Consider the following 27,396-nt stretch of genomic DNA (forward strand, 5'->3'; position numbering starts at 1 on the left):
TGCGTAACGTTGTGAATCTAGCAACTATATTAGTTCGAATAAACGCCTTCTCATGCAAATTAGAAGGATTACTGTTATGGATAAATTTATTTCCTATTTATTAAAATTTTTAAAATATTTACAAAACTTGCTATACAATATACCTATGCTGCAAGGATCAGAAAGGGCGTTTATTCTGCTGTCTGCAAGTCAGGTAAGAACTTGTAATAATCTAGCTATCCCCCAATCATTATAGGGACAGATTTTACATTGCAAAACAAAAACAAAATTCTGTCGTGAGATCACTTTATGTTTCTTTGAAAACATATACTCTAATGATTTTTGAGAAGAAATTGCTACAGTCTGAAGAAGGAACAAAGAACGAGCGATTTTCCTGCTCAGAATCATTAAAAAAGAAAATGGTCTTGCGTTTATTCGAACAAATATGGTGAGTGAATTTTTTATAGTATTTGTGAAAAAGCTTATGTATTACATTCATCATTTCATTGTATTACAGATTTGTGCTAAATTTAATTCTTACGTTTGAACTGAAACTTCATCTTTTTTTTGCAGAATTGTTTTTTGATGACGGGAGAGAACATTTGGAGAACAGAGAAAATATGCGGGAAGCGTTTTCTGATGCTGAAGATTATTTAGATCAGGGACTTGTTTCTGCTGATCGTTGTGCAAGCAGAACATCTTCTATAAGTTCCTGGTCTGAGAATTTCAGGCCATCTTTTACTGAAAAGCTAAAATTCAAATCTGTAATGGAAGGAGAGCAAGCTATTTTTAGATGCAAACTTGTTGCCAGTCCTGCACCAAAGGTTGCATGGTTTCATAACAACAGACCTATACATAAAGATTCAAGAAGGATTATTAAAATAGATAGCACGATGCACATTCACAACTCAAGTTTGGAAATCAATAATGTAGAAGAGAAAGATTCAGGAAGTTACAGAATATTTGCAATAAACTCTGAGGGTTCAGCAGAAGCAACTGCGTCTTTACTTGTTGCCCTTAAAGAAGAGCAAAATGCAAATTATATCAGTTTTGTGAAAAGATCAGAAATGGCTCACAAGAGCATAGACTGTTTAGTTAAAAAACGTAATGCAAGACTTAGAGTTGATCTCCGACATGTTGGATCTCCTTTTGATAAGAAATCTCAGGTTCCAGGAATTTTGCATAAACAGCCAAATTCTAAAAGCAAACTGATGCGTACAATGTATTTTGAAACAATGCCAATAAAACGTGATCTGTTTAGTGATGATTCTGTAGAAATGCAGTCATCTAGGTTGTATGGGAGGATTCATAGCAAGCATAGCTTGATTGATGAAGACATTAAAGTTAAATTACAGCTTTTACGAGAAGCTAAAAGGAGGAAAAGGTTTTCTCTTGCATTTTCTGAAGCATCATTTGACTTGGGAACAGCATCCACTGAAGACAATCTGAAGCACAATTATGCTGACCTAGACAGAGGGCGCAGCAGAAGCATGGGGGACCTTGACCGCATGGATTTTGATTGTTGTAAGCCTTATTTTGTGCAAGGACAGGAATTGTCATCTGGTAAATATTTGCAGAGAGAATATCCTGAATTTAAATATCGAATGGAATGGATATTAGGATTTCCTTCACATGAAGTAGAACCTCAGAGAGCCCCTGAAGACGATGTTATTGAGCAATCTTGCAGAACAAAAGACATACATTCAGTAAAAGAGCAAGTTCTGAAAGATAATTTAATTCAAGAGACAGAACAGTCACAGAAAAATCAATGCTGGTTAGAAGAACAAGAAACTGATGAATACTATTTTCAAAAAGAATATGATACAAGAAAAGAACTAGAGAGTGAACATTGCGAAGAACCACAGGCACTTTCTGACCAATGGTTTGGACCCACCTTTGGTAAGCAGAGGACTTTACTAACTAAAGGGAAGGAAAGTTTGCTCGAACCTTCCAAGGTTGAAGAAGCAACATTACTTAAAGAAATACCGCAATCTGAAGACAGTGATTGTACGGAAATGCTATGGAAGAAAGAATTCCCAACATTCACCAGAACACTGATAAAACAAATTCCTCTGCAATTAAAGAAATATCCAAGTAAGTCCGACTTCAAGGAAGACCATGACTTACTTTCTGATAAGTGGTCTGAAAGTTTAATGAATATGCAGAGTTCACTGGCAGAGGAGATTGAAACTGACCAGTCAATGGTTGATTGTTCCAAACCAACTGAAGTCAATGTATCCAGGTTTGATGAAAAAGCTGAGATAATGAGAGAATGTACACAAAAGCCAAAGCTTTCTCCCTCAGAGGAAGAAGAAATCACAACCACTTTCAGAGCAACATTAGAAGATAACACATCAGGAGGAAGCAAAACATGTCAAGTTGAAGTCAAAGAACATCCGAATGCATTTCAAGACCAAAAGGCTGGGAATGTCTCAGTAAAACAAGCATCTGGATTTGACCATATAAGCTTTGATCAAATGAAACCAGTATCCAAGGATAGTGCGATAAGTATCTCTAAAGTCCACCATGAAGCCATACAATTTGAAGATCAAGTTAAAGATTATACCCCTATGATGATATCCTCTATTTTACCAGAGCAAAAAGCAACCTCAGGTTTTGTCAGTTCTTTGATGAAAGAAATACCAGAAGTAAAAGATACTACTTACAAATCTTGTGATGAGACACCTCTGGGACAACAGCCTGAGAGATTCATCCAAGTACAGAGAGATTTACCAACTCAGAGACCTGAGAGCCATCATAAAATATCTGATCAATCTGAATCATCAGTTAGCCAGGCAGAGATAATTGGCACATCCCAAATCAGGCAAGATAAAACACAGGATGAAGGACAGTTTATATTTTCCATCCATTCTTTGAGACATTCTCCCTTGACAGCAAAAACCAGAGAGAGTGCAACGTTTGCCAGAACAGTGATAAAACAAACGTCAATGGAAACAAAAGACTTGCCAAATGAATTTGATGTTAAAGAAGAAAGTGAGCCAATTTCTAATAAAAGGCTTGAAAACATTATTCATGCAGAGGAAGGCACTCTGGCAGTAACATCTGAAGATATCCTTGCAATCCAAATGCCTGATCAATTTAGATCAACAGAAAAACATACAGAGGTGATTGGTGCATCTAAACTTAGCCAAAAAGAACAGTATGAAAACCAGGTTAAAGACTTCACTTCAACACTGAACCCTTGTAAATTTAACAAAGAAGAGCACGCAACATTTGTCAGTTCATCAACAAGTGAAACAGCAGTCGAAACAAAAGAATTTTGTTATGAATCTGAAGTTGAGGAGAGTGGCACAAAACCTCCAGATCAATTTTTTGGAGATTTTGTTAGCACGAAGAGAGAGTTTGGAACAGAGCTATCCCCAGCTGCCTATCCAGCAACTGACAGAGATTTTGTAGCAGAAATATCTAAAGATGTCCATATTGTACCCGACAGAGATTTTGTGGCAGAGATATCTGAAGACATCCATGGAATTCCAACTCGGGATTTTGTAACAGAAACATCTGCAGCTGCCTATATTGTGCACAACAAAGATCTTCTGGCAGAAATATCTAAAGATGTCCATCCTGCAGCCGACAGAGGTTATGTAACAATAACGTCTAAAGATGTCCATACAGTACCCGATAGTGATTTTGTAACAGAAGTATCTAAAGATGTACATATTGTACCTGAAAGAGATTTTGACACAGAAATATCTAAAGATGTCCATACAATACCTGACAAAGATTTTGCAACAGAAATATCACAAGATGTCCATGTTGCACCTGACAGAGATTTTGTAACAGAAATATCCAAAGAAGTCCATACAGTACCCGATAGAGATTTCGAAACAGAAATATCTAAAGATGTCCATAAGATACCTGACAGAGATTTTGTAACAAAAATATTAGCAGATGCCCCTCCTGCACCCACCCAAGATTTTGTAACAGAAAAATCTAAAGATGTCCATATTGTACCTGAAAGAGATTTTGAAACAGAAATATCTAAAGATGTCCATACGATACCTGACAGAGATTTTGTAAGAGAAACATCACAAGATGTCCGTGTTGCATCTGACAGAGATTTTGTAACAGAAATATCCAAAGAAGTCCATACAGTACCCGATAGAGATTTTGAAACAGAAATACCTAAAGATTTCCATAAGATACCTGACAGAGATTTTGTAACAAAAATATTAGCAGATGCCCATCCTGCACCCACCCAAGATTTTGTAACAGAAAAGTCTAAAGATGTTCATATTGTACCTGAAAGAGATTGTGAAACAAAAATAACTGAAGATGTCCAAACAATACGTGACAGAGATTTTGTAAGAGAAATATCTGCAGATGTCCATGCTGCGCCTGACATTGATTTTGTAACAGAAGTATCTAAAGATGCCCAAGCTGTGCCTGAAAGGTCAAAACCAATGGTAAAACAAATAGAGATAACCACCTTTTCTAAAGTCTCCCCAGAGTTACAACCTGCAGATACAATAATAAGCACTGTTCAAGTAGTACATCCTTCTTTGCCAGATGACAAACTTGAGCCAACCTCTTTTAGTTCATTGATAAGCGAAACAGCAATAGATACAAAAGAACCTGGATATGGATTTGAACTTATGAAAGAACATGAAGCAGCTTTTGACCAGCAGTGTGCAGATTTTGAGCATGTACAAAAGGATGAGCAGTTAGGGAAACCTGAAGAAGGTCATGACGTACATGAGCAACCCAAATTGGCAGAAAATCACATTGAAATAATAAGTGTAGCTAAAATCAGACAGAAAGAGCTACAATATGAAGCAAAAATTGTAAGTTCCCCCTGGATGGTAATGCCTTCTCCTTTACCAGAGGAAATGAAAACTTTAACTTACGTCAGTGCTTTGAAAAAGCCATCTCCAATTGGTAAAATGGGATCAGCCGACAAAGCAGAATTTAGGGAAAGCCATGAAACATCTCTTGACAGTGCTACCAGAATGCACAAAGACTTCCTGAAAAAAAATCAAGAACACAGCCGTGGAACATCTGATCAATCAACAGATGGAGAAACAGCAATGATTAGCACATCTGAAAGTAGCCAGAAAGAATTGCAACAAAAATGGAGATTTAAAACTAACATCCAGACAGCAAAAACGCCTTCCTTAACTGAGGAAAACAAAACATCAGGTTTCATCAGTTCGTTCATGGAAGACACACCAACAGAAGTACCAAGCAGCCAATATGAATTTGTAGCTACAAAAACGCATCTGAAACAAGAGACTCCTGCAGTCAAACATTGCCCACCTACGTTTTTCCATCATATTGCAAGTTCTGAAATTAAGCAAGGAGAATCGTGTGTGCTTGAGTGCCAGTTTAATGGGCACCCACTACCGACTGTAGTTTGGTACAAGGATGAACGCCCAATTTCTCGAAATAGGGACTATCATATTCACTCCACAGAAAACAGCTCTACATTGAGTATTGGGTGCACTTGCAAAGAACATGAAGGAGCATATGCATGTGTAGTATTCAACCAATATGGGACTGCATCTACATTTGGGACCCTTATAATACAAGGTGAGATTCACCATTCTTTACTGACGAATTTTTAAAAATTAAAATATGTTGCCATTAGATATTTATGAATTAGGATTTTCAATTAAGGCAAAATAACATTTTATTTTCCAGAACCAGAACCAAAGTTGTTTGAAGAGTCTTCAGAAAGGTTTGATATACATGTGACGGAGGCACCGGAGAACGAGACTGTTGAAGATCATGTTGATCAGCTGACTGAAAACGAGATGGAGTCATATTTTCCAGATTTTGCTGTAACAAGATCCACCTTACAATTACCAAAAGTTTCAGCACCCCAGTCATGTCCCAGAGATTTCTCTTTACTTCCTTCCCCTGTTGAAATTAAAATAACTGCTCCAACCCCAACACCAGAGCAAGATGAGGAACGTAAAGAGTTACTGCAAGAAGATGAAATTGATTCCAAGGATTCATCTCAGGAACCGCTTTCACAGACTGCAAAGCATAAATTTACTTTCTCTTTTGACGTAATTTCTGAACCGCCACAGGTTGTGAAAGAACTAGATAGGATTTGTTGTGCAGAAGGAGAATCCGTGATGTTTGAATGTTTAATTTCTGGAGATCCACCACCTGTAGTTTCATGGATCCAAAATGACAGAGTTTTAACTGACGATAATAGCAAGCACCGATTTGAAGAGAGTGGAGGCAAATATAGATTGTACATTGATACTGTCTCAGCATCTGATATGGGGAACTATAAGTGCATTGCTAAAAATAAAGCAGGAGAAGTACAGAGTATATCGAGTCTTACAGTACAGCCTGTAGTGCATAGTTTTATTTGCCATTTGAAGGATACTGAGTCATCTGACGAGGAAGCAGAGTTGTCAGTTAGCCGTTTTCTATTTAATCTAAGTAAAACAGGACAGGTTGAAGACATTGAGCAGCAAAAGCAATTATCAGTACAGGAAGGACACGGGGATGCTTCTCTTTTATTTAGCATTGAAGAAAAAGCATTTAATTTTATTCCTGAACGTGAAGGTTCTGTGCCTTGCATTGGCGATGAATTTTCAAGTAAAGTTTCATCTTTAAGGGAAGGGAACAATAAAGCAATACTGAGCTCATTGAATTCCTTTTCTGGTGAAGTTTCATCTTTAAGGGAGGGGGATGATAAAAAATTCACAGAATCAGCAATGCCTTTTGGTGAATTTTCAAGCAAATGCTCATCTTCAGTGAAGGCTAGTAATAACATTGCTGCAGACTTTGAACTGATAGATAAAAACGTTTCAAATAAAACAGTAGAAGAGACATGTTCTATCAGCGAATATTTACGGTCTTTTGATGCAAACCAGGAGTTATCTGAAGACTGGAAAAAGGGAAAGGAAATAGAACGCAATGGAGACAAATGTGCCTCGGAAGGTGAAATGTACGAGGATAGCGTATTTTCAGAAAGTGTAATTCAGCAAGTTGTTAAAAGTAATGAGGCAGAAACAACAGAAAATGTGTCCAAGATGGAGTTAAGTGGTAACTTAGCATCTCCTAAACCTGATTATGACGTTAGTGTAGATCCAATAGGAACAACCACGAATAATGATGAGGGGGTTGAAAATGAGGGGGTTTCAATTGCACAGTATCTCCTTTCCACAAGACAGGAAGAAGCACAGATTCACGAAGAGGCAAATAATGAGACATTTGGCTACGATGAATCTGGAATAACTTCGATGGAGGTTGAGGAAGTAACATTTGCTGCTGTTTATGACTACTATAATCAAAATGAAGAGTGGACACGGTCTCTTTCTCCGGAATCTGAAATGTCGATTGAAATTAGCAGTACAATTAGTGATGATGTTTCAGAGAATGAAAGATTTTATACACCACCTTTGGCTTCTGAAAACTACCGATCTGCTGTGTCTGCAGAGGCTTTCCATACCCCACCTCAGTCTCCTGGCTATGCCACTCCTCCAGAAATATTGCCTTCACTTAATGCGGGTCGATCTTCTTGTGCTTTATTAGAGAGGTTTCATACACCTCCTGAATTTTTCAGAACTCCAATAGACGAGGGTATTGAAACAACTCCTCTTGAGTCTGTAAGTTTTTGTACTGAAGAGCAAAGATCAGAGTTATTTTCCACACCACCGCAGGAAACTGAAGCAAAAGGAAATGAAATGCCACCTGCATTTATCAAACCTCTTGTTAGAAAAAGAATTCACGAAGGAGGCACACTTACATTTATCATTGAGGTAATTGGTTGCCCAACTCCAAATGTTAAGTGGTATAGAAAAAGGTCATTATTAGAGCCAAACCATAGAACTAGACTTGAGAGAGAGGGAGGTTTGTGTTTATTGGTAATCCATAGTATTCAGAGAGAAGATGAAGGAGAATACACTTGCAGTGCTGTCAACCTCATAGGGGAAGCCAAAAGTGTTACTCAGGTAGATGTTTTACCTCAGGATGGAAGGTCAATTGCATTGCCACCCCCAGTGACTCATCAACATGTTATAGAGTTTGATGTGCAGCAAGGCCAAACATCAAGGTCTCCTTCACCTCAAGAAATTCTACTGGAAGTTGAACTTGATGAACATGAAGTGAAAGAATTTGAAAAACAGATAAAGATTGTTACAATTCCCGAATTCACTCCTGACAATAAAAACATGGTTATCTCCCTGGATGTTCTTCCTTTGATGATGTCTGATGAACATAACGTTGACTTCTTAACAAAAGATAATGAAGATGTGAGAATTGACTTTGAAGTCACGGAAATGCCCCCACGATTTATTAGCCATATTTTTGACTTCGAGATTCCAGAAAACACTGATGCAGTCTTTGAATGCTCTGTAACAGGTATTCCTAAACCTGAGGTAATTTGGTTCAGAGATGATTCACTTATAACATTCGACGGCAAGAAATACATTAGAACAGATAGCCCTAATCATAGTCTTAAAATAACCAATGTTTGCCCTTCTGACAGTGGCACATACACTTGCAAAACAGCGAATAGTGTTGGAGAAACAACATGTAGAGGCTATCTTACAGTGACAAATCCATGTATGGCACTTACAAAAGCAGGTGGTAGAGCAGTTGCTGCTGTATCATTGGCTCGTGCTCAGGAATGTCCCCAGGAGTTAGATGTTGATATTGGTAATCCTTTACTGCAGAGCAATCAGGGTTCTGAAATCGAGGTTGAGTTTGACATTGAACAGGGTAGAGATGATTCTCAGAAATCAGTGAAACTCATAGCATTGACAGAGAATGCAAATGAAGAAAAAGGAGAGAAAAGTGTGAACATTAGTTTTGACGTATTTGCTGAGCCTGCCAAGGAGGAGACTATTCAATTTAAGGGAGAAGCTTCTGAAAACTGTTCATTTGAATTTCAAGTGACAGAAACTCCTCCAAGATTTGTAATATCCCTCCTTGACTGTATCACCAGCATTGGGAGCATGGCATCTTTTCAGTGTTTTGTGACTGGTACTCCAAAACCCAATGTAATATGGTGTATGAATGACCAAGTACTTGAAGAGGGCAACCACATCATTGAGGAAAAAGACTCTGGGCATCATTATTTGAACATTGCAAATGTTACAGAAAGTGATGCTGGAGTATATAAATGCAAAGCTGTTAACAAAGCTGGGGAAGCAGTTTCAGAAGCAGTTTTAAAAGTATTATATTTGTAAAATAGTACTTTCTGAGTGTCTTGTGACAGTTTGAATAATAAAAAAATGATTTTTTGTTTTAGATTTGTGGTAAATTTATGAATTTGCTCATTTCAAACATGAAAATTGAATTGGTCTTACTGAACGGAACATTTATATCTTCTTATTTGATGTTCCTGAAAAGATGGGTCATTTATAGTGGATGTATGTTGATTTGAAGCAATTTTACTCTGCAGTGGTTTCTCAGTAGTGGAGCTTTAGTTTTATTAAGATTGACGTATTAGCTGAAAGACAGCTATTGCAAAAATAGTGATTGTTTGGACTAGGAATTTAAAATGGCCTGGCTGAGGTCAAACATAGGTTTATGATAAATATTGATATCTTAAGAAGTTTTATATCTAGCAGGTTAACCAAGACTGGCTTGATAGGCATATTTATACTGAAAACATAATGTCCTATCTATGCAAGAGGTTATGCTAAAGGCCAAACCTGTTGAATTAGTATAATAACTTCAAAGTAAACTTAATGATAGTCCTCAACCTGCTTGTAATTAATATTTTGCCTTCCTAATATGTCACCTTTTGATTATGACTTCCCCAGTTAATTGTATTATCTGTTTTCAAAGACACCGTCCAAGCTCCTCTAAAATTATTGTAGTGATACAGGAAAATTCTGTCATTTTGAATTCCTTTCTTTTATCCCAATACCCAGCTTCTACATGAAGCTGTACCTGACAACTCAGTTGAGTTGCACAGTTCTCTATATGCAGAGGCCCAGGAACTAATGTCAACAGAGGTCTGCATTCAAACACAGATTCTTCAGTGATAGTTACTAGGAATAATGCTTTTTGGAGCTATTTACTTCATAATGCATGCTAGTTTTTCATTGAAAGATTAATCAAGATATTGAAACTCTTTAAAGAGAGTATTTATCCCAGTTGGTATACAACCACTGATTATTTTTGTTAACATTTAACCTAACTGAAACAGTGAACTGACATACAAAGATTATTAACTCTTTGAATGCTATAATTCTTCACTGTGCAATTATTTCTCGGTGCATGTTGGCTGGAAAATTTAATTAAGAGGAAATACAGAGTGAAAAAATATTTTCCAGACCCTACTTTGTAATTTTCAGAAGTAAATATATAGTTTGACAGTAGTACTGAGTATATTGCAGAGTCCTCTTGATGCAAAGTGCATTTAACAAATTGACACTCAAGACTAGCTCACACAAGCAGCTCAAGTTGTTAAGTTACAAAACCATGTAGCTGAAATGTTTAGAGTTGTCTTTTCCTGCTTGGTATCATAACCAATTTGGACAAAGATGCAAGTTAGGAAATGTTTTAGTTTAGGCTAGAAATTCATATGAGTGATCCTAGAGTAAATGTACTAAATACACTCATATGACATTCCTCTGGCCAATTTTTTAATTAGGGTCATTAATCCCAATTATTTACTGCTGCAGCGCCACAGTGAAAATCCCCTGAGCAAAGTCAGACAAGTGTTTTAAACAATTATTTATGCACATCACAAACATCAATTTCTTTCCTAATATTTTACTGTTGTCAAATTGGTGCTGATAATTTTGAACTGTGTGAAATTGTCATCTCTGGAAACTGCCTAATACTTTGGAAGGAAGGCAAAGCTGAGGGATTGTGATAGAGGAAGCTGAAAATGATACCAGTTGTCGTATGAAGGACCAGGACACATACTTGTATGATTATCAGTCACAGTTCTTGAATGGATATAATAGGACAAGAACTGTTGCAGTAGACATGACAGAATTGTTCTGCTGGTTATAATTCAGAGGATTTTTTTTGTAAGTTGACTTCATTTATTATATGCTTCTGTTTTTATTCATTCTTTGCTTATTTACTTCTAGATCCCTCTTGTATTTACTGTTTTTCAGCAAATGTAGAGGAGAAGTATCTGGTCCCAGAATCTTTTAACCAGAAAGCATATAAAGCCCACTCAACTCTTTTCATAAATTTCTTATCTTTTGAATCAGAACATCCTTGGCATTCCTCAGTCGTCTTATTTTATCTTTTTCAATTGAGCTCAGAAACTTGTATTGGGAATTCCCATGTAGAAACCACATCATGTGACGTAGTTCATTGGAGCACCTATGTGCTACATCAGCGCACAGGTTGGACATTCAAAATTTGGTCTATTTATTGTGCGTTTGTTATTCTATTGTTAATTTTAATGGTGTTGCTTGGAGGCCAGGAGGACTTGAGAGATTGTTCAGGTTCAGGATTAAGGGTACACTTGACAGAGGTGCAGAACTTACTAATGTGTATTACTACAGCTGCTTCTGGATGAAGTAGTCTGTGTGACACAATAGATCTTGATGTAGTGCTGAGAAAGATTATCTAGTCTGTCAGGTAAATCTTTTGAGCAGTTTCCATAATTATGGAAGCAGAGTAATAAGAACATAGATTCGTTGTGTCCAGAGATTACCACCATGACACAATATGGATGATTTCAGAGTTATTGTAAAGCTACAAAGGAAACTGAGTTCTGTAGTGAGTTTGCAAATAATCATGTTCTATGTTTGTGGATCATAATTTTGATTATCACTAGCATTTTGTTATTTGCTTTCTAATTTGTTAATTATGCATTAAAAATATATAATTTCCATTGTAATCAATGTTTAATATTCGTCCAACATGTGTAAATTGGTTGGTTATGAAGAATAACTTTAGCGGTTTGAATGCTACAAATTCCAATTCTTTTTTCAAAATCATATCCTTCATGCCATAAACATAAATTAATATTTTGGTCACTATGTTTATCAGTTATGTTCTCACAAGTGCAACTATCTAGTTGTGTGAAAACATAAATTGTCTTCTATGATTTACTTGCCCCATTTGACATGATGTAAGACATGATGTTTGGAAAAAGGGGTTAGACTTCCATCTTTTATGAGAAGTTGCTTAACACAGACATCTTTCATTCCTTGTACAGGTTTCTGTTGCTGTATACTGTGAATATATCATGTTCTGCTGCTGCAGCGAGTAGTGAATGATAGTACTTCTGGTTTTATTTTCAAGTAATAATACAATTGATACATAAGGCATAGTTTCTTTCACTTATCTCTTAAAAAAATGATCTAATCCAAAGATGTGGTTCCACAGGTAGTAAAGGTCATTTCACAGTGGTCTGTGAATGTTGGTAAATTATTTGAGTGTGGAACCAACATGATAAATGTTATCCTGCACTTAAGTGATGTCCACAAAAGCTAGGCTGAATTTGCCATGCCCTGAGTGATGACAAGAGGTGACGAAATAGGTGAGGTTAACTGGTAAAGTAGCAGGGAGTTATGTTAGCATGACTCTCTTTATTTGTCCTGCTGCTAGGAAAGTTTTCCATTGGCAGGGCTGCAGAATGGGTTACTAGCTACTCCATGGAAGAAGATGCTCAATGACATAATTTAAGGGCTCAATTGTGAACTAATTTATGGATCTGCCAGCATGTATTGTGCCTCTTTCATGGGTCCACCAGCTTCATGGAGATGGCTCTACTGAATTAGCATGATAGTGAGGCAGATGCATCATAGCCAGAGGAGCAATGCCCCAGAAGGATTGAAAGACAACCTTCATGTACCCAAAGATCCATTGAGGAGTTTTCTCTGCGATTGTTGTGGCCTGTCTCCCTCAGCCATCCAGAATTTTAGTTTTCACTTGAGGGTATGAGGTTCCTGTATATTCAGGGGTCTTATTGTCCCTCAGCAGTATTGGCCCCACACAGCGTATTGTTGGGACTTCAGGCCTGATAGTCTAATGGCCTGGCAGCATCAGGAAACTGGCCACCCACTATTCGTAATTGGATGGTGGACCCTCAAGTACAGCCAATTGAAAGATTGCCATCAGTAAAAATCACTGAACCAGTGATCTTTGCAAGTGGGTTTCACCCTGAAGTTAGGGTCCCAAAGACAACCATAAAATTCAGCCTTACGTTCCATATGGATTGCTGGACAGTGATCACGAACAGGAGCTCCTGATTTTCTTTTCCTATTGCCTGAGGATGTTAAAGCCAATGTCAGGACATCATTGCCACTAAGTTAAGAGGAGATTAGCAGGGATCAGGTTTAGAGTGGAATGGTGCTGCAGAAGTGTTGCATCTATCCTCCGAGCCACTGGACCAGGCCCTAGCTTATTAAGTTGCTTTTAAAACATATGAACCAAGGTTCATGATTGGTTTGACAACATTGGGCTTCCAAATGATTAACAGGGTTTACAAATGATATCTGGGTTATTTTTCAGTCTGAAACTTGGCAGTCTATGAAACTTTTTGTTTTGATAGTGTTGTTAATAAAGTAAAAGTAGCCAGACATTTTTATTTCGGCTTGCTTATGATACAAATACTGCTCGAATACAGTTTATTTGATTGAAAAATATGTATTTCAGTAATGGAATAAAGTTTATAATTGAAATTATTTGAGCCTTAAGACAATTTGTAATATGCAATACATTTTTTGTGCGGTGATAAATTGTATCGATATGCCTGTACTGGATTGTTGTCATGGCAGAATGTATCTCCACCAGCAGCAAATATCAATCTGCAAAGTCCCTTTTCACTCACTTTGATTAGGAAACGGCGAATATAGATTTGACATTTAAATTATCCGTAAATAATTGTTCTGGTTTTTCAAAAGCCACACATCTAGCACAAACAAATCTCAATAAAGTTGAAGTTAAATAGTTCAATTTTAGTTTGAAATGTGACAGCAAGTCTTTATTTATGTAATGAGATGTTCAAAGTGGCAGAAAAAGACTCTCCTGCCTTTTCTGACTATTTCTATCTATCTTGGATCGCAGACTATTATATAAACGTATTTGTATTATTTTGAAGCAATCATGAGTTAGTCATGCAAACACCCTATCATTATAATTTGTAATTTTCTTCTAATTTCCAGTATTACTCACAATCAATACGTTTTCTAAAGTTAAGCATCTTATTTTTTATACAGAATTTTCTAGCTCTGTTACCATTGCTGCTGAAGATGAGAGGGAAGATTTCTACAGCAGTGAACTTCATGTGTCAGACAAAACATTTGAACTCAAGCCTGAAACTGCAACCCTTTCTAATGTTTTGGAAATAACCACTGATGCTAAGCCTCTACAAACAGTGCCAGTATTCATTAAGTGCATTTCTAGTATAGAGGTAGTTGTGGAAGATGTAGCTAAATTCTCTGTCACTGTTACTGGATTCCCAAAGCCCTCTATTCAGTGGTTTTATAACAGTAAGAAATTGACTCCTTCATCAAACTACAAGTTTGTTTATGACAGGGATGAATATAGCCTGATCATACCTTATGCAAAATTTACAGATGAGGGAGAATACAGCTGCTCTGCTACGAATACACTTGGAGAGACTTCATGTAGTGCATACCTGAAGATCAAATCAAAGGAAGGGTTTAGGAAATCATCTGCAAAGCCCCCACTAGCAAAATTAGCAGATAGAAAAATGCCAGTGATGCCAACAGAAATCGCACATCCACCTAGGGGTCAGCCACCACATTTCTTCCAGGAACTTAAGTCTTTGCAGTGCCCAGAAGGCCTGCCCGCTGTATTTGAGTATGTAGTGATAGGCGAACCAATACCAGAAGTGTTTTGGTACAAGGAAAACAACGAAATTCATCAGAGTTTGCATTGCAGCCTTAGTTCTAACTCTGATGGCTCTGGTTCATTAACTATTAATAAAGCACAGAGAGAGGACAGTGGCTTGTATTCCTGCAAAGCAGTTAATCAGTTTGGGGAAACAACTTGCACTGCAGAGCTAGTTGTGTTCAGTGGTACGTTTGCTACCACTGAACGTACAAAACAGGAAGTTGCTCATAAGCACTATACCCAGACATATAAAAAGTCTGTAAGTGACCATGCCACAGAGTCACGTCTCTTCATGGTAACATTGCCTGGTGATGCTCAGGCTGAGTTACAAGACAGAGATCAGCTGGTGTATACAATAGCTTCTGAAGATAAACATTCTGTTCACAGTGAACAGACAGGCATGTTGCATGAGGTAACAGTCTCTGCTGCTGAAGCAACAATTGCAGGGAAGAGTCAGATAGTAATGCATTCACAAACTACTCAAGAGAGTCTAGGATATATAGAGCAACATTATGAACCTATTAAAAGTCCACCAATACTTGAATTGTCAAGCACTGAAGTATGGTTAGACACTGCCCTTCGTTTGCCCACGGTTGAGGAGCAAACAGTCATTCCAAAGGAAAGTAGCTTTAGTATCAGAGATTCATCTACTATAACAGCTAAAACAAAAAGAAAAAAAACAAGCATCTTATCTGAGGAAAAGCATCTAATTCCTAACTCCAGGACTTCAACTCTTGACATTGTAGAAAAAGAAATATCAAAAACAGAGCCTGCATATCCTTTACAAAGGTACAAGATTGAGGGGCATGAAGAACCTCGCAAAGAAGCTTTGTTTGCTTTTGAAATTCCCGATGGGCAGAAATGTGAAATACAAAGAGAAAGACAAAGGGAGGTTCATACAGCCGTAGCAACAGAGAACAAAAGAGTAAGACATGAAATGACAAAAGACATACAAACGTTGGATGCAACAAGAAAGGCTAAGTTGTCAAAGGAATTGCCAAAACCATTCTTGACGTCTGTTACTGAAAGCCAGAAATCACTACCAAAGGAATCTCTGTTTGAAGTGCAAAAAGGCGACGTACAGCAAGCTTCCTTGATGAAGGATAAGTTTGTTAAAACTGCTTTAACTACAGAAGAAAAGCAACAGCTCATGGGTGAACATGCTGATATAATAATTGGTTTAGATAGTGCAATCTCAATAACGTCAAAAAAAGAAGAAAAGAAACCTTTGCATTTACAAATTGTGCAGGGACAGGACACTCTGCCCAAAGAAACAACTTTTACTTTTGAAGTACCTACAGAAGAGAAAGCTGACACCAGAAGAAGCCCAACATTGCTACATTCCTTACTATCAGAAGAGCAGCATCTTATACCACAAGAACATACAACTCTGTTATCTGATGCAAAAGATACCACAATAATTAAACCTACAAAAGAACACATGCCTATTTTTTGTCCTCATTCTGTGATGACTGCATGCATTCTTCACAAGGAAGATCTTCTACCTTATGAGAAACCAGCTACTCATACGGCAGGACACAGACTTGAGAAAGCATATAGCTATGCTGCTATTATAGAAGAGAAACCAGAATTGCTAGCTGAACAAACTAAAATGCTTGAAATGGAAATTAAAAGTTCAAAGGCTGAAGCCAAAACTGAGCTCCTGCCCCAAGAATTTCTTCCATCTGTAACTGTACCAATGCACATAGCAAAGGAGAAAATGCTTACCATTGAGGGTAAAGAACAGCGTGCAATCATAAATAAGTTAGCTGACACAGTCAAACAGTTCAGTACTATAACCGAGAACAAGGTAGTGGAAGATGGTTCTGTTGCCATGTTTGAAGGTTTAGATGTAGCAAGTTGTGAAGACAAATATGACTCAAAACTCCCTTCAATTTCTGTTCAGGTTAAAGAAAAGGCTGTAGCTATTGAAAGCACCACAATGTTGGAAGCTGCAGAAAAGGATTTTGCAGCAAGGATCCAACAGGGACAGTCAGTAAGATTTCCATTGTTGCTTCAAGAAAAACACCTCATTGAAGAAGAACATTCTTCAGCAATCACAGGATTGGAAAAGAAAGTTCTGAAGGTAGAAAAACAACCAAAAGAGAAACTACTCACTCATGCAATACAAGAAAGTGAGGTATTCCAAAAAGAAAAAGCACTTAATGTTGAACTTCCCCAAGCAGCCACCTTAGATGTTGGTGTACAGATTAGAAAAGCATTGCAATCTGCTTTGGCAAGTGAGCAATGTGTTCTTTCATCTATCTCATTGGGTGGCATAGAAGAGGTGGAGATTAAGGAATTAAAAGTGCAAAAAGAACCCAAGTGCATTTTATATACATATCAGATTACTAATGTCAATCCTCCTATAGACATAACTCTGTCATTTGAAGGGGAATATCCTCAAAAAGCTGACTTAAGAAAAGAATTGACAGCTGCTTTTCATGCTATTACTCATGAACAACAGTGTGCTTTTCTGGCTGAACAACTGGATACAATCTGTCCACCAACTGATACATTAAAGAAATTACACATCAGCATTACTCCTGCTAAAGAGATTTTGTCCCCTGAGGCTGCCACCATTTCTGAAAGCACCGTTGAGGCTGGGATGCATGTGACTGAACAGAAACTCCAGACAAATGTTACAGTTTCCCAAGATTATTCTGTAATCTCAAAGAAGGCAGCTGTTCAAGGAATGACAACAACCACTGAATCAGAGAGTTTTACTCAGGATTTTAAATCTGTGGAAACTGTTGAAGAAGTGACAATAGTGAGTCACATGAGAGATGTTGGTGGTACAACAATTACTACAGATGCCCCTTCAGCACCTGTTCCAATGGAACAGCCGACAGAAAATCTCAAAAAAGAGAAGAAAATGGAAGAAATTATAGTTACTCATATTTCTAAACCAAGAAAGCTAGGTGAAACCCCAATAAAGCCCCCCAAAGACAAACCAGTAATTGTTAAAGGACTTACAGACATCACTGTTGATGAAGATAGTGAAGTAAAGTTGAGCACAGTCATAACTAAAGTTAACAAGGTAAATTGGTATATCAATGGGAAACTAATCACCTCAAAAAATGAGTTCAAATGTTTGCAAGAACGTGACACTTACTCACTTTTAATCAACAAAGTACAGAAAGTGGAGCATCAAGGAGAATATATCTGTGAGGCACTGAATGAAGCTGGAAAAGCAACTACTTCTGCAAAACTCACAGTTATTATAAGAGGTTGGATTATGGGGATAAAATCTTTGTTAATGTAAACTTCAAAAGCTAATATAAACTAACTGTGTAGTAATTTCTCAAAACCCAAATCAGTTTACTATAACAAATTAACATGACTAGATACCTCCTGTTCCCCTTTCCCTTCCTTCCTGTCTTCCTTATTTCCTTCCTTACTTTAAAAGTAAAAGGATGGTTGCATAACCTAGTTGTCTATCTACTGTGCAGTCAAAGCCTGAAAAGATTGCATCAGTTTATTTCATGAATATTTAACAAGTCATTTAAAATTAACATCATGTACTTTAGAAAAATACATTTCAGCTGATTTTGTGTTTATTTAAATGAAGATCCATTACGATTTGGTGCAATCTTCACATGCTTTCACTGCTGATAATGAGTAACTTTGAAAGCTTAATGCTATGTTTAAACCTTACTGTGAATATATTTTCTTTATTGCCCTCGGTACTTTAACACCACCTATTAATTTGCATCAGCCATGGTATTTTATGTTTCTACTAACTGACATAATATTCTTTTCATCCCCATATCCATATCTGAAGAGTTGCTGAATTTTATCATTGTCACCACTTCTGTCATAACGAAAAGTCAACTGAACATTGCATTTTTTTTCTAAACATTAATGTCACTTTTTTATCATCTACTTTTTTCTAGGAAAAAAACATTTCATAGATGTACCAATTATTTGCATGCTTCTGGGCACCACACATGTCAATAAATTGTGAATTTCATTCATTGAATTCTTACCATTTATTATGTTGAGCACAACTACTGGTCAGCTAACATCTGTTAACAATCATTTCTTTTCCACAGTCACCCTTTGGATTGTTAGTTTCTTTCACCTTCCCTCCACCATCCTTGAGTTTCCGAGGGCCATGTCTAGACCCTGTGCTAAAGAAGTATGGTATATTATTGCTATCTTCTCACAATTTTTTGTTTACATTTTAAATCTGTAGTCCCTCCGTCTTTTAAGAGGAAGATCGAATCACTGGAGGTGATAGTTGGACAGCCTACTCAGTTTGAATGTGAAGTTGACCCCATTCCTGAAGTCAGGTTCCAATGGTTCCGAGCAAGAGCCGAACTTCGTGACAGTGAAAAGTACAGCATTGTGACAGAGAAATATACCTCCATCTTGAAACTCTTGAAACCCCAGCTAATTGACTGTGGTGACTACACGTGTAGAGCATCAAACCGGTGTGGCAGTGTAAGCAGCACAGCTAAACTGGTTGTGACCGGTAAGCCATTTGTAGTAAAACTGTGTTTCATATTAGCAATTCACTTTCAACTTAATTGTCCTGAAAGTTTGGGTGGTTTTCCATCTATATTTACTTTATGTACATCCTGAATGATTGCTCACTTCCAGCAGTAACAATGCATCTCTTGATTTTTATATAGTTTGATTATCAAAAATGTTTACTTTTTTAAAAGCTATATAAGTATCTATAGTTCTGGGAATCATCTTCTTGGTTTTAGAAAATCATTGCAGTGTTATACTGACAGAAATCTCTGCTTCATCAATGAGACAGAATGGGTTGAATTTTCCCATTTGGTTGTGATTCTGACATTAACCTCAATCCAAGTTGAGAACCCGGGTAGCCCAATAGGCGGGCTATCACTCATGATCTTCCCAGAGGCAGCCAATTCACCTCTCAGACTCCTGTCCAACTGAGTGTGGTAAAAGGGCCATTGAAATGGGGAGCCCAATGGAAAGGTATGCAACATTGTCAGCCCAGTGGTTTCACTGGAGGGATGGACACTGCTGAGATGAGCAAGAGACTACAAGGGCTCTTCTTAAAACTGAAGTGCTCCCTGGAAAATTGTCAAATGGTCATAATCTCTCATGGCTTCACCTATCAGGCCATCAGGGTGATTCACCTTAACAGGATCGCTTACAGCTGACAGGCTGTTTCCAGTTAATCATGGTCTTCGACCTCAGTGGATGCCCTGGCTCTTTACTGGAACATCACATTGGTGGCATTGCTTCCCTGAATTGATCCCAATATGTATTTAACTCAAAAGCTAAGCTAGAAAACAAACTTTATCTTTTTTTCATCTTTAGAAGAAAAATATTTCATTCTGAATTTGTGCATCGCTTAAGTTAGCATAAAGTTACACAATGTAGTGCTAAGACACCCAAATGAAATAAGATTGTCTTGTAACTTATTTTAAAATGGAAAATTATATGAATTCTCCAACAAATGCTGCAGAGAGTGTTAGTGCTTTTTTTTTGTTGCCTTTCCTACTTTCTTTCAAATAAATTGTGACTATCCTAAGTTAGTGCTGGCTGAAAGCCTAATTTCTTAAAAACTGAAAATCCTAACCAACATAGCAAAGTGTGGAGCTGGATGAACACAGCAGGCCAAGCAGCGTCAGAGAACTCTCTGATGAAGAGTCTAGGCCCGAAACGTCAGCTTTTGTGCTCCTAAGATGCTGCTTGGCCTGCTGTGTTCATCCAGCTCTGCACTTTGCTATCTTAGATTGTCCAGCATCTGCAGTTCCCATTATCTCTTCTCTCTGATCCTAACCAAGTTGTTTCTTTTGTAGAACTTACCCCACCAAGCTTCATAACAAGACTGCAATCAGCTACAACTTTTGTGGGTAAGACAGCAAAACTTCAGTGCACAGTGGCAGGATCACCTGTGATCCATACCACTTGGCAAAAGAATGGTGTTGATATTATTGATGAAGAGAACCACAAAATATCAGTCAAGGACAACAAGCGTATTTTAGAAATTCATGACCTAAAGATTCAGAACAAAGGAACCTATTCTTGCAAAGTGACCAATGATTGTGGTACTGACATTTGCAGTGCTGATCTAACAATACTTGACAAGCCACATTTCACTAAGACTCTTGAACCTACTCAGACAATACTTAACTGTGGTACGCATCTTGAATGTCAAGTAGATGAAGATGCAGCAGTTAAAATCTCATGGAAAAAAGATGGTATCGAACTTCATGCTGGCAAAGATTACAAAATTACATTTGAAGACAAGAAAGCAGTTTTAGAAATCCCGAAAACCAAACTGAAGGATGCAGGCAATTATGTATGTACAGCTTCAAATGAAGCTGGAAGTGATTCCTGTTCAGCAGTATTAACAGTAAAAGGTAAGGAAAGTATTGGTCGCAAACCTCTGGTAAGCTAATATGTCATGGTTGCTTTGTATGAAACTAGTTACGGTTTATAAAATTTTTCTGGGAGGCAGTGTGTCTTGCTGCGGGTTAAACAAATAACATTATTTCTAATCCATTCTTAATTTTGGTTTGCATGTTTTACATTTGTGCAATCATACTTACTGCATAATACTTTTATTAAGATATCTTGATTAAAGGCTGTTTTGTAATGCAGCCGATTCTTAGCACCATTTTCTAACTTTCATCATTTATTTGAGATCGAATATATCTTAAATGTCTTATTTTGTATTGTGAAATTAGAGATAATACAACTCTTATGTTTTATTTGTATTACTTGGTGTATCATAGGTATATTATGATTTTCTTTTTTGTGAAAATATACATGGATGTGTTTCAATCACAGCAGCCTTCTTTTCATTTAATTAAATAATGGTTATCTCTGTTTTTCAAAACCGTATAACTTAAACTTGTCTAAAAATAATCTTGATCTGAATTAAACATCTCTATCTTAACATGATGAGAACTGTCAAATGAAAAGTTCATAACAAAACACATGGAATGCAGTCCAGCTAATTATAACATTATTGTGCAATTAGGATTGGACATCATTTGTTTCATTTGGATTTAAGTTCATATGTAAGACCAATGAGTTGTAAATAACATTGATTGCAAATGCAGATGACCTCATGGACATATGCCATGAGGCGGCCACAGAGATCAGTTTCAAAGAAGGCAAGGACTGATTATTAAATTCTCCTGGGTATAAGGAGTTCAGGAAAGAAAGGGAAGGAAGAAGGAATACAGTAGTGATGAAGGAGAGACATTTCAGTGCTGGAATGAGAAGATGTACCATTGAGACCAAAGAGAGAATTTATTTGGCTAGAGCTAAGGAACTAAAGTAAATATGTAATTACATTGTTTGGTTTAGTCTATAAGCCTTCAACTATTTGGAAAAGTGTCAAGAGAAAACAATGAGTTATCACAGGACCCATTAATTACCAACTTAAAAACTGAAGGGCAGAGGGGGACAGGAGTTTCAAGAATGTGTAGTTGAAAAATTTCTACAATAGCTTGTTTCCAGTCCAAAGTGGTAGGATGTATTGCACAACCTGCTTCTTGGGAATGAAGGGAGCCAATTGGATCAAATATCAGTACAGTAATTCATAGGGCCAGTAGTATTCCATCATAAAGTGTGCGTTGGCTATGAGAAAGGATAGAAAGCTTGTGTAAGAATAAGTAACTGGGGGATGCAACTTCAACATGGCTAAGAATGGATCTGGTCCAAATAAGTTAGAATCAAGGATTAGAGGTGACAAATGTACCTGAACAATGGGCATGAGGGCAAAGCTCACATATGGACAAGGTATATTTCTTGCAGATTTAAGGTCAACAAACAAATCCAGAACAAAAACAAAGTTGCTGGAAAAGCTTAGCAGGTCTGGCAGCACCTGTGAAGGAAAAAAATCAGAGTTAACGTTTCGGGTCTGGTGACCCTTCTTCAGAACTCACAAATCCAGAACTCCCTGGACAAAGAAAGAGGTAGAGATTAAGATGAAGCAGAGTGCTAAATATAAATACAGTATGGACTGTGTGAGAATGGTTAGATAAAGGATCCATTAAAACATTCAAAAGCAAATTAGATCTCTAATTGTAAAGGACAATTTTGCAGGGCTATGAGGAAAAGGCTTGAAGTGAATTGCTTCCTCAGAAAGCTAGCACAGACATAATACCTCAGACGGCCTCTTGTGCTGTAACCACTGTAGACAAATATGTGACATTTACTGCTCTAAATTAGCTGCAGTGATCTTAAATGACCATAAATGGCCTGGGGATGGGAAAACTGGCCTTAGTTTTCTCCGCCCTTCATTTAATCAAGAAGGGAATCAGTAAAGTGAACATCTGTCCATTATTCCCACCCATATCCCCAATTCCCGAAGATTGGAGAAATTAAATTCTGCTCTTAATGTTTCTTTTATCCTTCGCTTATCTCTGTTGATTTAATTTAATTTTACAGCAGAAAAATTGTATTTTGCAAAAAGAATATCTGGAAGTGAGATGCTAAGTAGTTATTATGTGAAGGATTCTGTTGATTACATAGATATTTAAAACAATGCACATCTGACTCTAAAAAGTTTCACTTTTCAATTTAGTAAATAAAATATTGTCTTTACCTTTCTTGAAGTAAGTTGAAAAATTAAAGGATTCAACATTTTCTTAATCATCAATAATATCTTAATTAATATTGATTAATATCTTATGTGTTACATCTTTATATAAGTGTCTTAGTGATATTCTCTTCATGTAAATGCCTATCCTTTGGCATACCTTAAAATGTTGCTTCAAACCTTCCTTCAGAGCCACCATCGTTCCTTAAGAAGCTACAACCAACATTGCTGTTGAAACAAGGTGATTCAGCACACTTGAAGTGCCAAGTGAAAGGGTCACCTGAAATCAATGTTACCTGGTACAAGAACAATAAGGTTCTCCATTCTTCAGAAAAATTTGAGATATCATTTGTTGATTCTACAACTGTTCTTGAAATTAATAATCTAAATGTAGAAGATAGCGGGGATTATGTGTGTGAAGCACAAAATGAAGCTGGTACTGATACTTGCAGTTCTGTCGTCACAATCAAAGGTGTGTATGATGTTGGTGCTGGCTTTATATCAGGCAACACCTTTGTTACTTTCTTCTTCTACCTTTTACAGTCAAAATTATCAGAACTTAATTTTAGCCTGAGATTTTTGTGTTCCTTTGTAGAGCCTCCCTCTTTTATCAAAGCATTTGAACCAACTGAAGTGGTAAAAGGATTTGGTTGCACTCTTGAATGTGAGCTGTCTGGCACAGCTCCATTTGAAGTCCTCTGGCATAAAGACAGAAAGCCAATTCGCACCAGCAGAAAGTACAAGATGGTTTCCCAAGATGCTCATGTTTCACTCCATGTTAGCTTCTTTGAGTCCTCAGATGTTGGTGATTATCAATGCACTGTTTCAAATGAATTAGGGAAATGTGTCTGTGCTGCAACAGTAAAGTTGAAAGGTTAGTAATGCTTTCAAAAAGTAAGAGAACTATGTTCATAATTACAGTCTTGGACAGATCTTTAAGTATTAACAAAGATCATTTATTGGACGAACCGTAAGATGCTTATTCTGTATGTTCACTTTAAATTAGAACCACCATCATTTGTGAAGAAGATTGAAAATACTACTGCACTTCTCGGAAGCTCAGCTGTATTTCAGTGCAGCATCAAAGGCTCACCTCCCATCACTTTAACTTGGCTGAAAGATAAAGATATTGTCACAGAGAGTAATAATGTCAAAATGACTTACGAGAATAATATCAGTACTCTTCAAATTGCTGCTGTTGAAATGAACAATGGTGGAAAGTACACATGTATGGCAGAAAATGAAGCAGGAAGTCAAAAATGTTTGGCAACATTAGTTGTGAAAGGTTAGTTTGAGAATATGTTGGCACATTGCATGCAATATTCTTATTTTGTATCACAATGACGAGCTCTGAGTTTTGTTAATGGTAACCAACCATTTCATTTTGCCACAGAGCCTGCAAATATCCTAGAGAAAGCAGAACCAATTAGTGTGACTGCAGGGGACCCAGCAACTTTGGAATTCACGGTAGCTGGTACACCAGAACTAAAAATTAAATGGTTCAGGAATGGCAAAGAACTGATATCCAGTAGAAAATATAAAATGACCTTTTCAAACAACGTCGCCAGTCTAAGGATTATTTCTGCAGAAAGTGAGGATAGTGGTGAATACTCCTTTGAGGTCAAAAATGATGTGGGAAGTTGCAGTTGCAAAACATTTATTAATGTACTGGGTTAGTATGTCTAATTTTATTCTCCCCTTGCTCATTGTAACGTTAAGGGTAATTTTAATTTTATTTTGGTAACCTTACTGATTTGTTGTTCTGTCTTGGACAGATCGTATGATTGCACCCTCCTTCACTAAAAAGTTACGAAAGATGACCAGCATCTTGGGTGCTACTTTTCACATGGAATGCAAATTTTCTGGTTCTGTGCCAGTCAGCGTTTATTGGTATAAAGATGATAAAGAGTTAACAGCCAGTGATAAATACAGAATACTTTGTCAAGACAACACAGCCACTTTGACAGTTGATCAGTTAGAGATTGCAGATGGTGGAACTTACTACTGCAAAGTTACTAATCCAGCAGGAAGTGATGAATGCAGTGGAGTCTTAAGTATAAAAGGTTTGAACAAATACTTGAATTTTACCTCTGCACAATATTTTGTCTCTTGCTATTTCAATTTGCATTCAAGGTGCATTCTTCGTTGATAATTCATTAAAGTTTGGCCAACTATTTTGTTGCATATGTTTGAAATTTATTCTGATGATTTGATGTGCAGTTATAAGAAGTGCTCAAGTGTTAACTTACACACGTTGGCATTTCTAAGATTCTTGGGGCTTTTTTTGCTGCTGTTCTCTCTTGAAGTTGTTGGTTTCTTATCAAAACGTAATTTCATGACATTTTTGCACTTTGTCCAAATGTCCATACCTTATGTATAAAGCTCAGCAAAGAATGTTGATGGGATGCTCACTACAGAAATTGTTTTTGTAGAGCCACATCTTTTCTTTGCTAAATTCCCATGCACACACATTTATACCATGAGGTTGTGGACAAGAGCTTTATGTAATTTTGCCTTGCTAATGATGATGCTCAGATCGATGGCAATTAAATAATGGTTACTATGACTATGAACTGATAATTCAACACAAATTGGGAATTAAACCTTTTTTGTTTCTGGCGTCTACTTGTTTACTGAGCAATTATGGGAGCCCATTCAATGTCTGAGACGTAATTGCTGGAATGCTTTGAGTCTTCTGATCTCAATTTAGTTACCAGATAGGACCCGAGCATTATACTCCAACATTAGTCAATGCAAATTGAAATGGAAGAAAGAAATTATGTGAATGTTTACTTGTTCTGAACTTATATTCATTCATGATGCATAATTCTTATGCTTTATGTCTGAATGTCTTTTAGAGCCTCCAAGCTTTATTATGAAGCCTGCATCTGAGCGTGTTCTGCCAGGTTCAACTGTGAAATTTAAGACTGTGGTGAATGGAACGCCTCCAATGTCAATGAAGTGGTTTAAGGATAACACAGAACTTGTGACTGGTGGCACCTGTTTTATTATGAAGGATATTTCTACAACTTGTCTTGAGATTTTTTCAGCTAAACCTTCTGACAAGGGCGATTACATTTGTGAAATTAGTAATGATGCTGGAGTCATTTCCTGTAGCACAAACCTTTTTGTAAAAGGTGACACTTTTTTATATATGGTCTGTTCAGTTACATTCAGCATGCTTAACACTTTCTCTGGTCTTTCTATTAAAATATAAGTAAAGAATAACTTTTCTTAATACCATGAATTGAAGTTATCTTAACTGTGAAGTGCCATGCATTGAGTTTATCTTCTAATCTTCATTTATGTATCTCTTATAAATTCAGTCTTTATGACATCTTGACTTTTGTAGAACCACCAGTGTTTTTACGGAAACCAGAGCCATCAAAATTACTGAAAAGAGGTGATTCAGCTCGGCTTGAATGTGAAGTGACTGGCACACCTGAAATTAAAATTACCTGGTTTAGGGAAGACAAGCAAATTCACCCGAGTGAGAAGTATAGAATATCATTTTTTGACTCTGTGGCCATTCTTGAAATTCTCGAAGGTGATGTGGAAGACAGTGGAGAATACAGTTGTGAAGCTAAGAATGAAGTTGCTAGTGAGAGTTGCAGTGTTTCTGTAACGGTTAAAGGTCCGTGAAGATTTTTAGCTTCCACTTTTACAAACTTAGGCTGCATGTACAAGAAATTTCTGACATTTCGAATTTTGCATCCAAAGCATAGAATTATATTTTATAGATTGAATTTATTATTCATTCTTTTGTAGAACCACCGTCTCTCAGAAAAGAACTTGAATCTCTTAAGGTGCTGAAAACCTCTGATATTATTCTTGAGTGTGAAGTGGCTGGTACACCTCCGTATGATGTTTATTGGTATAAGGACAATAAACCAATTAGGCCTAGCAAGAAATACAAGGCAGTCTGTCAACACTCACTAGTTAGTCTACAAGTCCTTAAGTTTGATGCCATAGACGTTGGTGAATATCAATGCAAGGTATCTAACGAAGTGGGAGAGTGTTCCTGCAGTTCTACAGTTACTTTGAAAGGTTAGTAAAGACAGAGCAAATGCTTCTTTTCTGTCAAATTACATGACAATTTCTTTTTCTGA

At 37.0% G+C, this 27,396-nt stretch overlaps 2 protein-coding genes across 2 annotated transcripts in view; both read left to right on the plus strand.

Annotated features, from left to right (window-relative positions):
- The window catches only part of ttn.2 (titin, tandem duplicate 2), a 339,406-nt gene that overhangs the window by 61,820 nt on the left and 250,190 nt on the right, over positions 1-27,396 (plus strand). Inside the window, exons 42-52 of the mRNA XM_059647196.1 lie at positions 14,106-17,975; positions 18,944-19,222; positions 20,532-21,095; positions 23,478-23,759; positions 23,883-24,161; positions 24,294-24,572; positions 24,681-24,959; positions 25,063-25,350; positions 26,146-26,424; positions 26,640-26,921; positions 27,056-27,334. Coding sequence (XP_059503179.1) covers positions 14,106-17,975; positions 18,944-19,222; positions 20,532-21,095; positions 23,478-23,759; positions 23,883-24,161; positions 24,294-24,572; positions 24,681-24,959; positions 25,063-25,350; positions 26,146-26,424; positions 26,640-26,921; positions 27,056-27,334 — 6,960 coding nt within the window. The remainder of the gene's footprint in view (positions 1-14,105; positions 17,976-18,943; positions 19,223-20,531; positions 21,096-23,477; positions 23,760-23,882; positions 24,162-24,293; positions 24,573-24,680; positions 24,960-25,062; positions 25,351-26,145; positions 26,425-26,639; positions 26,922-27,055; positions 27,335-27,396) is intronic.
- LOC132209818 (titin-like) lies at positions 240-13,499 on the plus strand. Its single transcript, XM_059647197.1, has 3 exons — positions 240-427; positions 553-5,529; positions 5,641-13,499. Exons 2-3 carry the CDS (start codon positions 600-602, stop codon positions 9,150-9,152), a joined length of 8,442 nt encoding a protein of 2,813 aa, XP_059503180.1. The 5' UTR covers positions 240-427; positions 553-599; the 3' UTR covers positions 9,153-13,499.

The sequence above is a fragment of the Stegostoma tigrinum genome, chromosome 7, assembly GCF_030684315.1.
Source record: "Stegostoma tigrinum isolate sSteTig4 chromosome 7, sSteTig4.hap1, whole genome shotgun sequence".
Lineage (NCBI taxonomy): Eukaryota > Metazoa > Chordata > Chondrichthyes > Orectolobiformes > Stegostomatidae > Stegostoma > Stegostoma tigrinum.

Excerpts from the sequence above, each read along its gene's own strand:
- LOC132209818 (XM_059647197.1), top strand. The coding sequence starts at position 600 with ATGCGGGAAGCGTTTTCTGATGCTGAAGATTATTTAGATCAGGGACTT. Across the intron at positions 5,530-5,640 it reads TGGGACCCTTATAATACAAG|AACCAGAACCAAAGTTGTTT; the intron begins GTGAGATTCACC and ends TTTATTTTCCAG.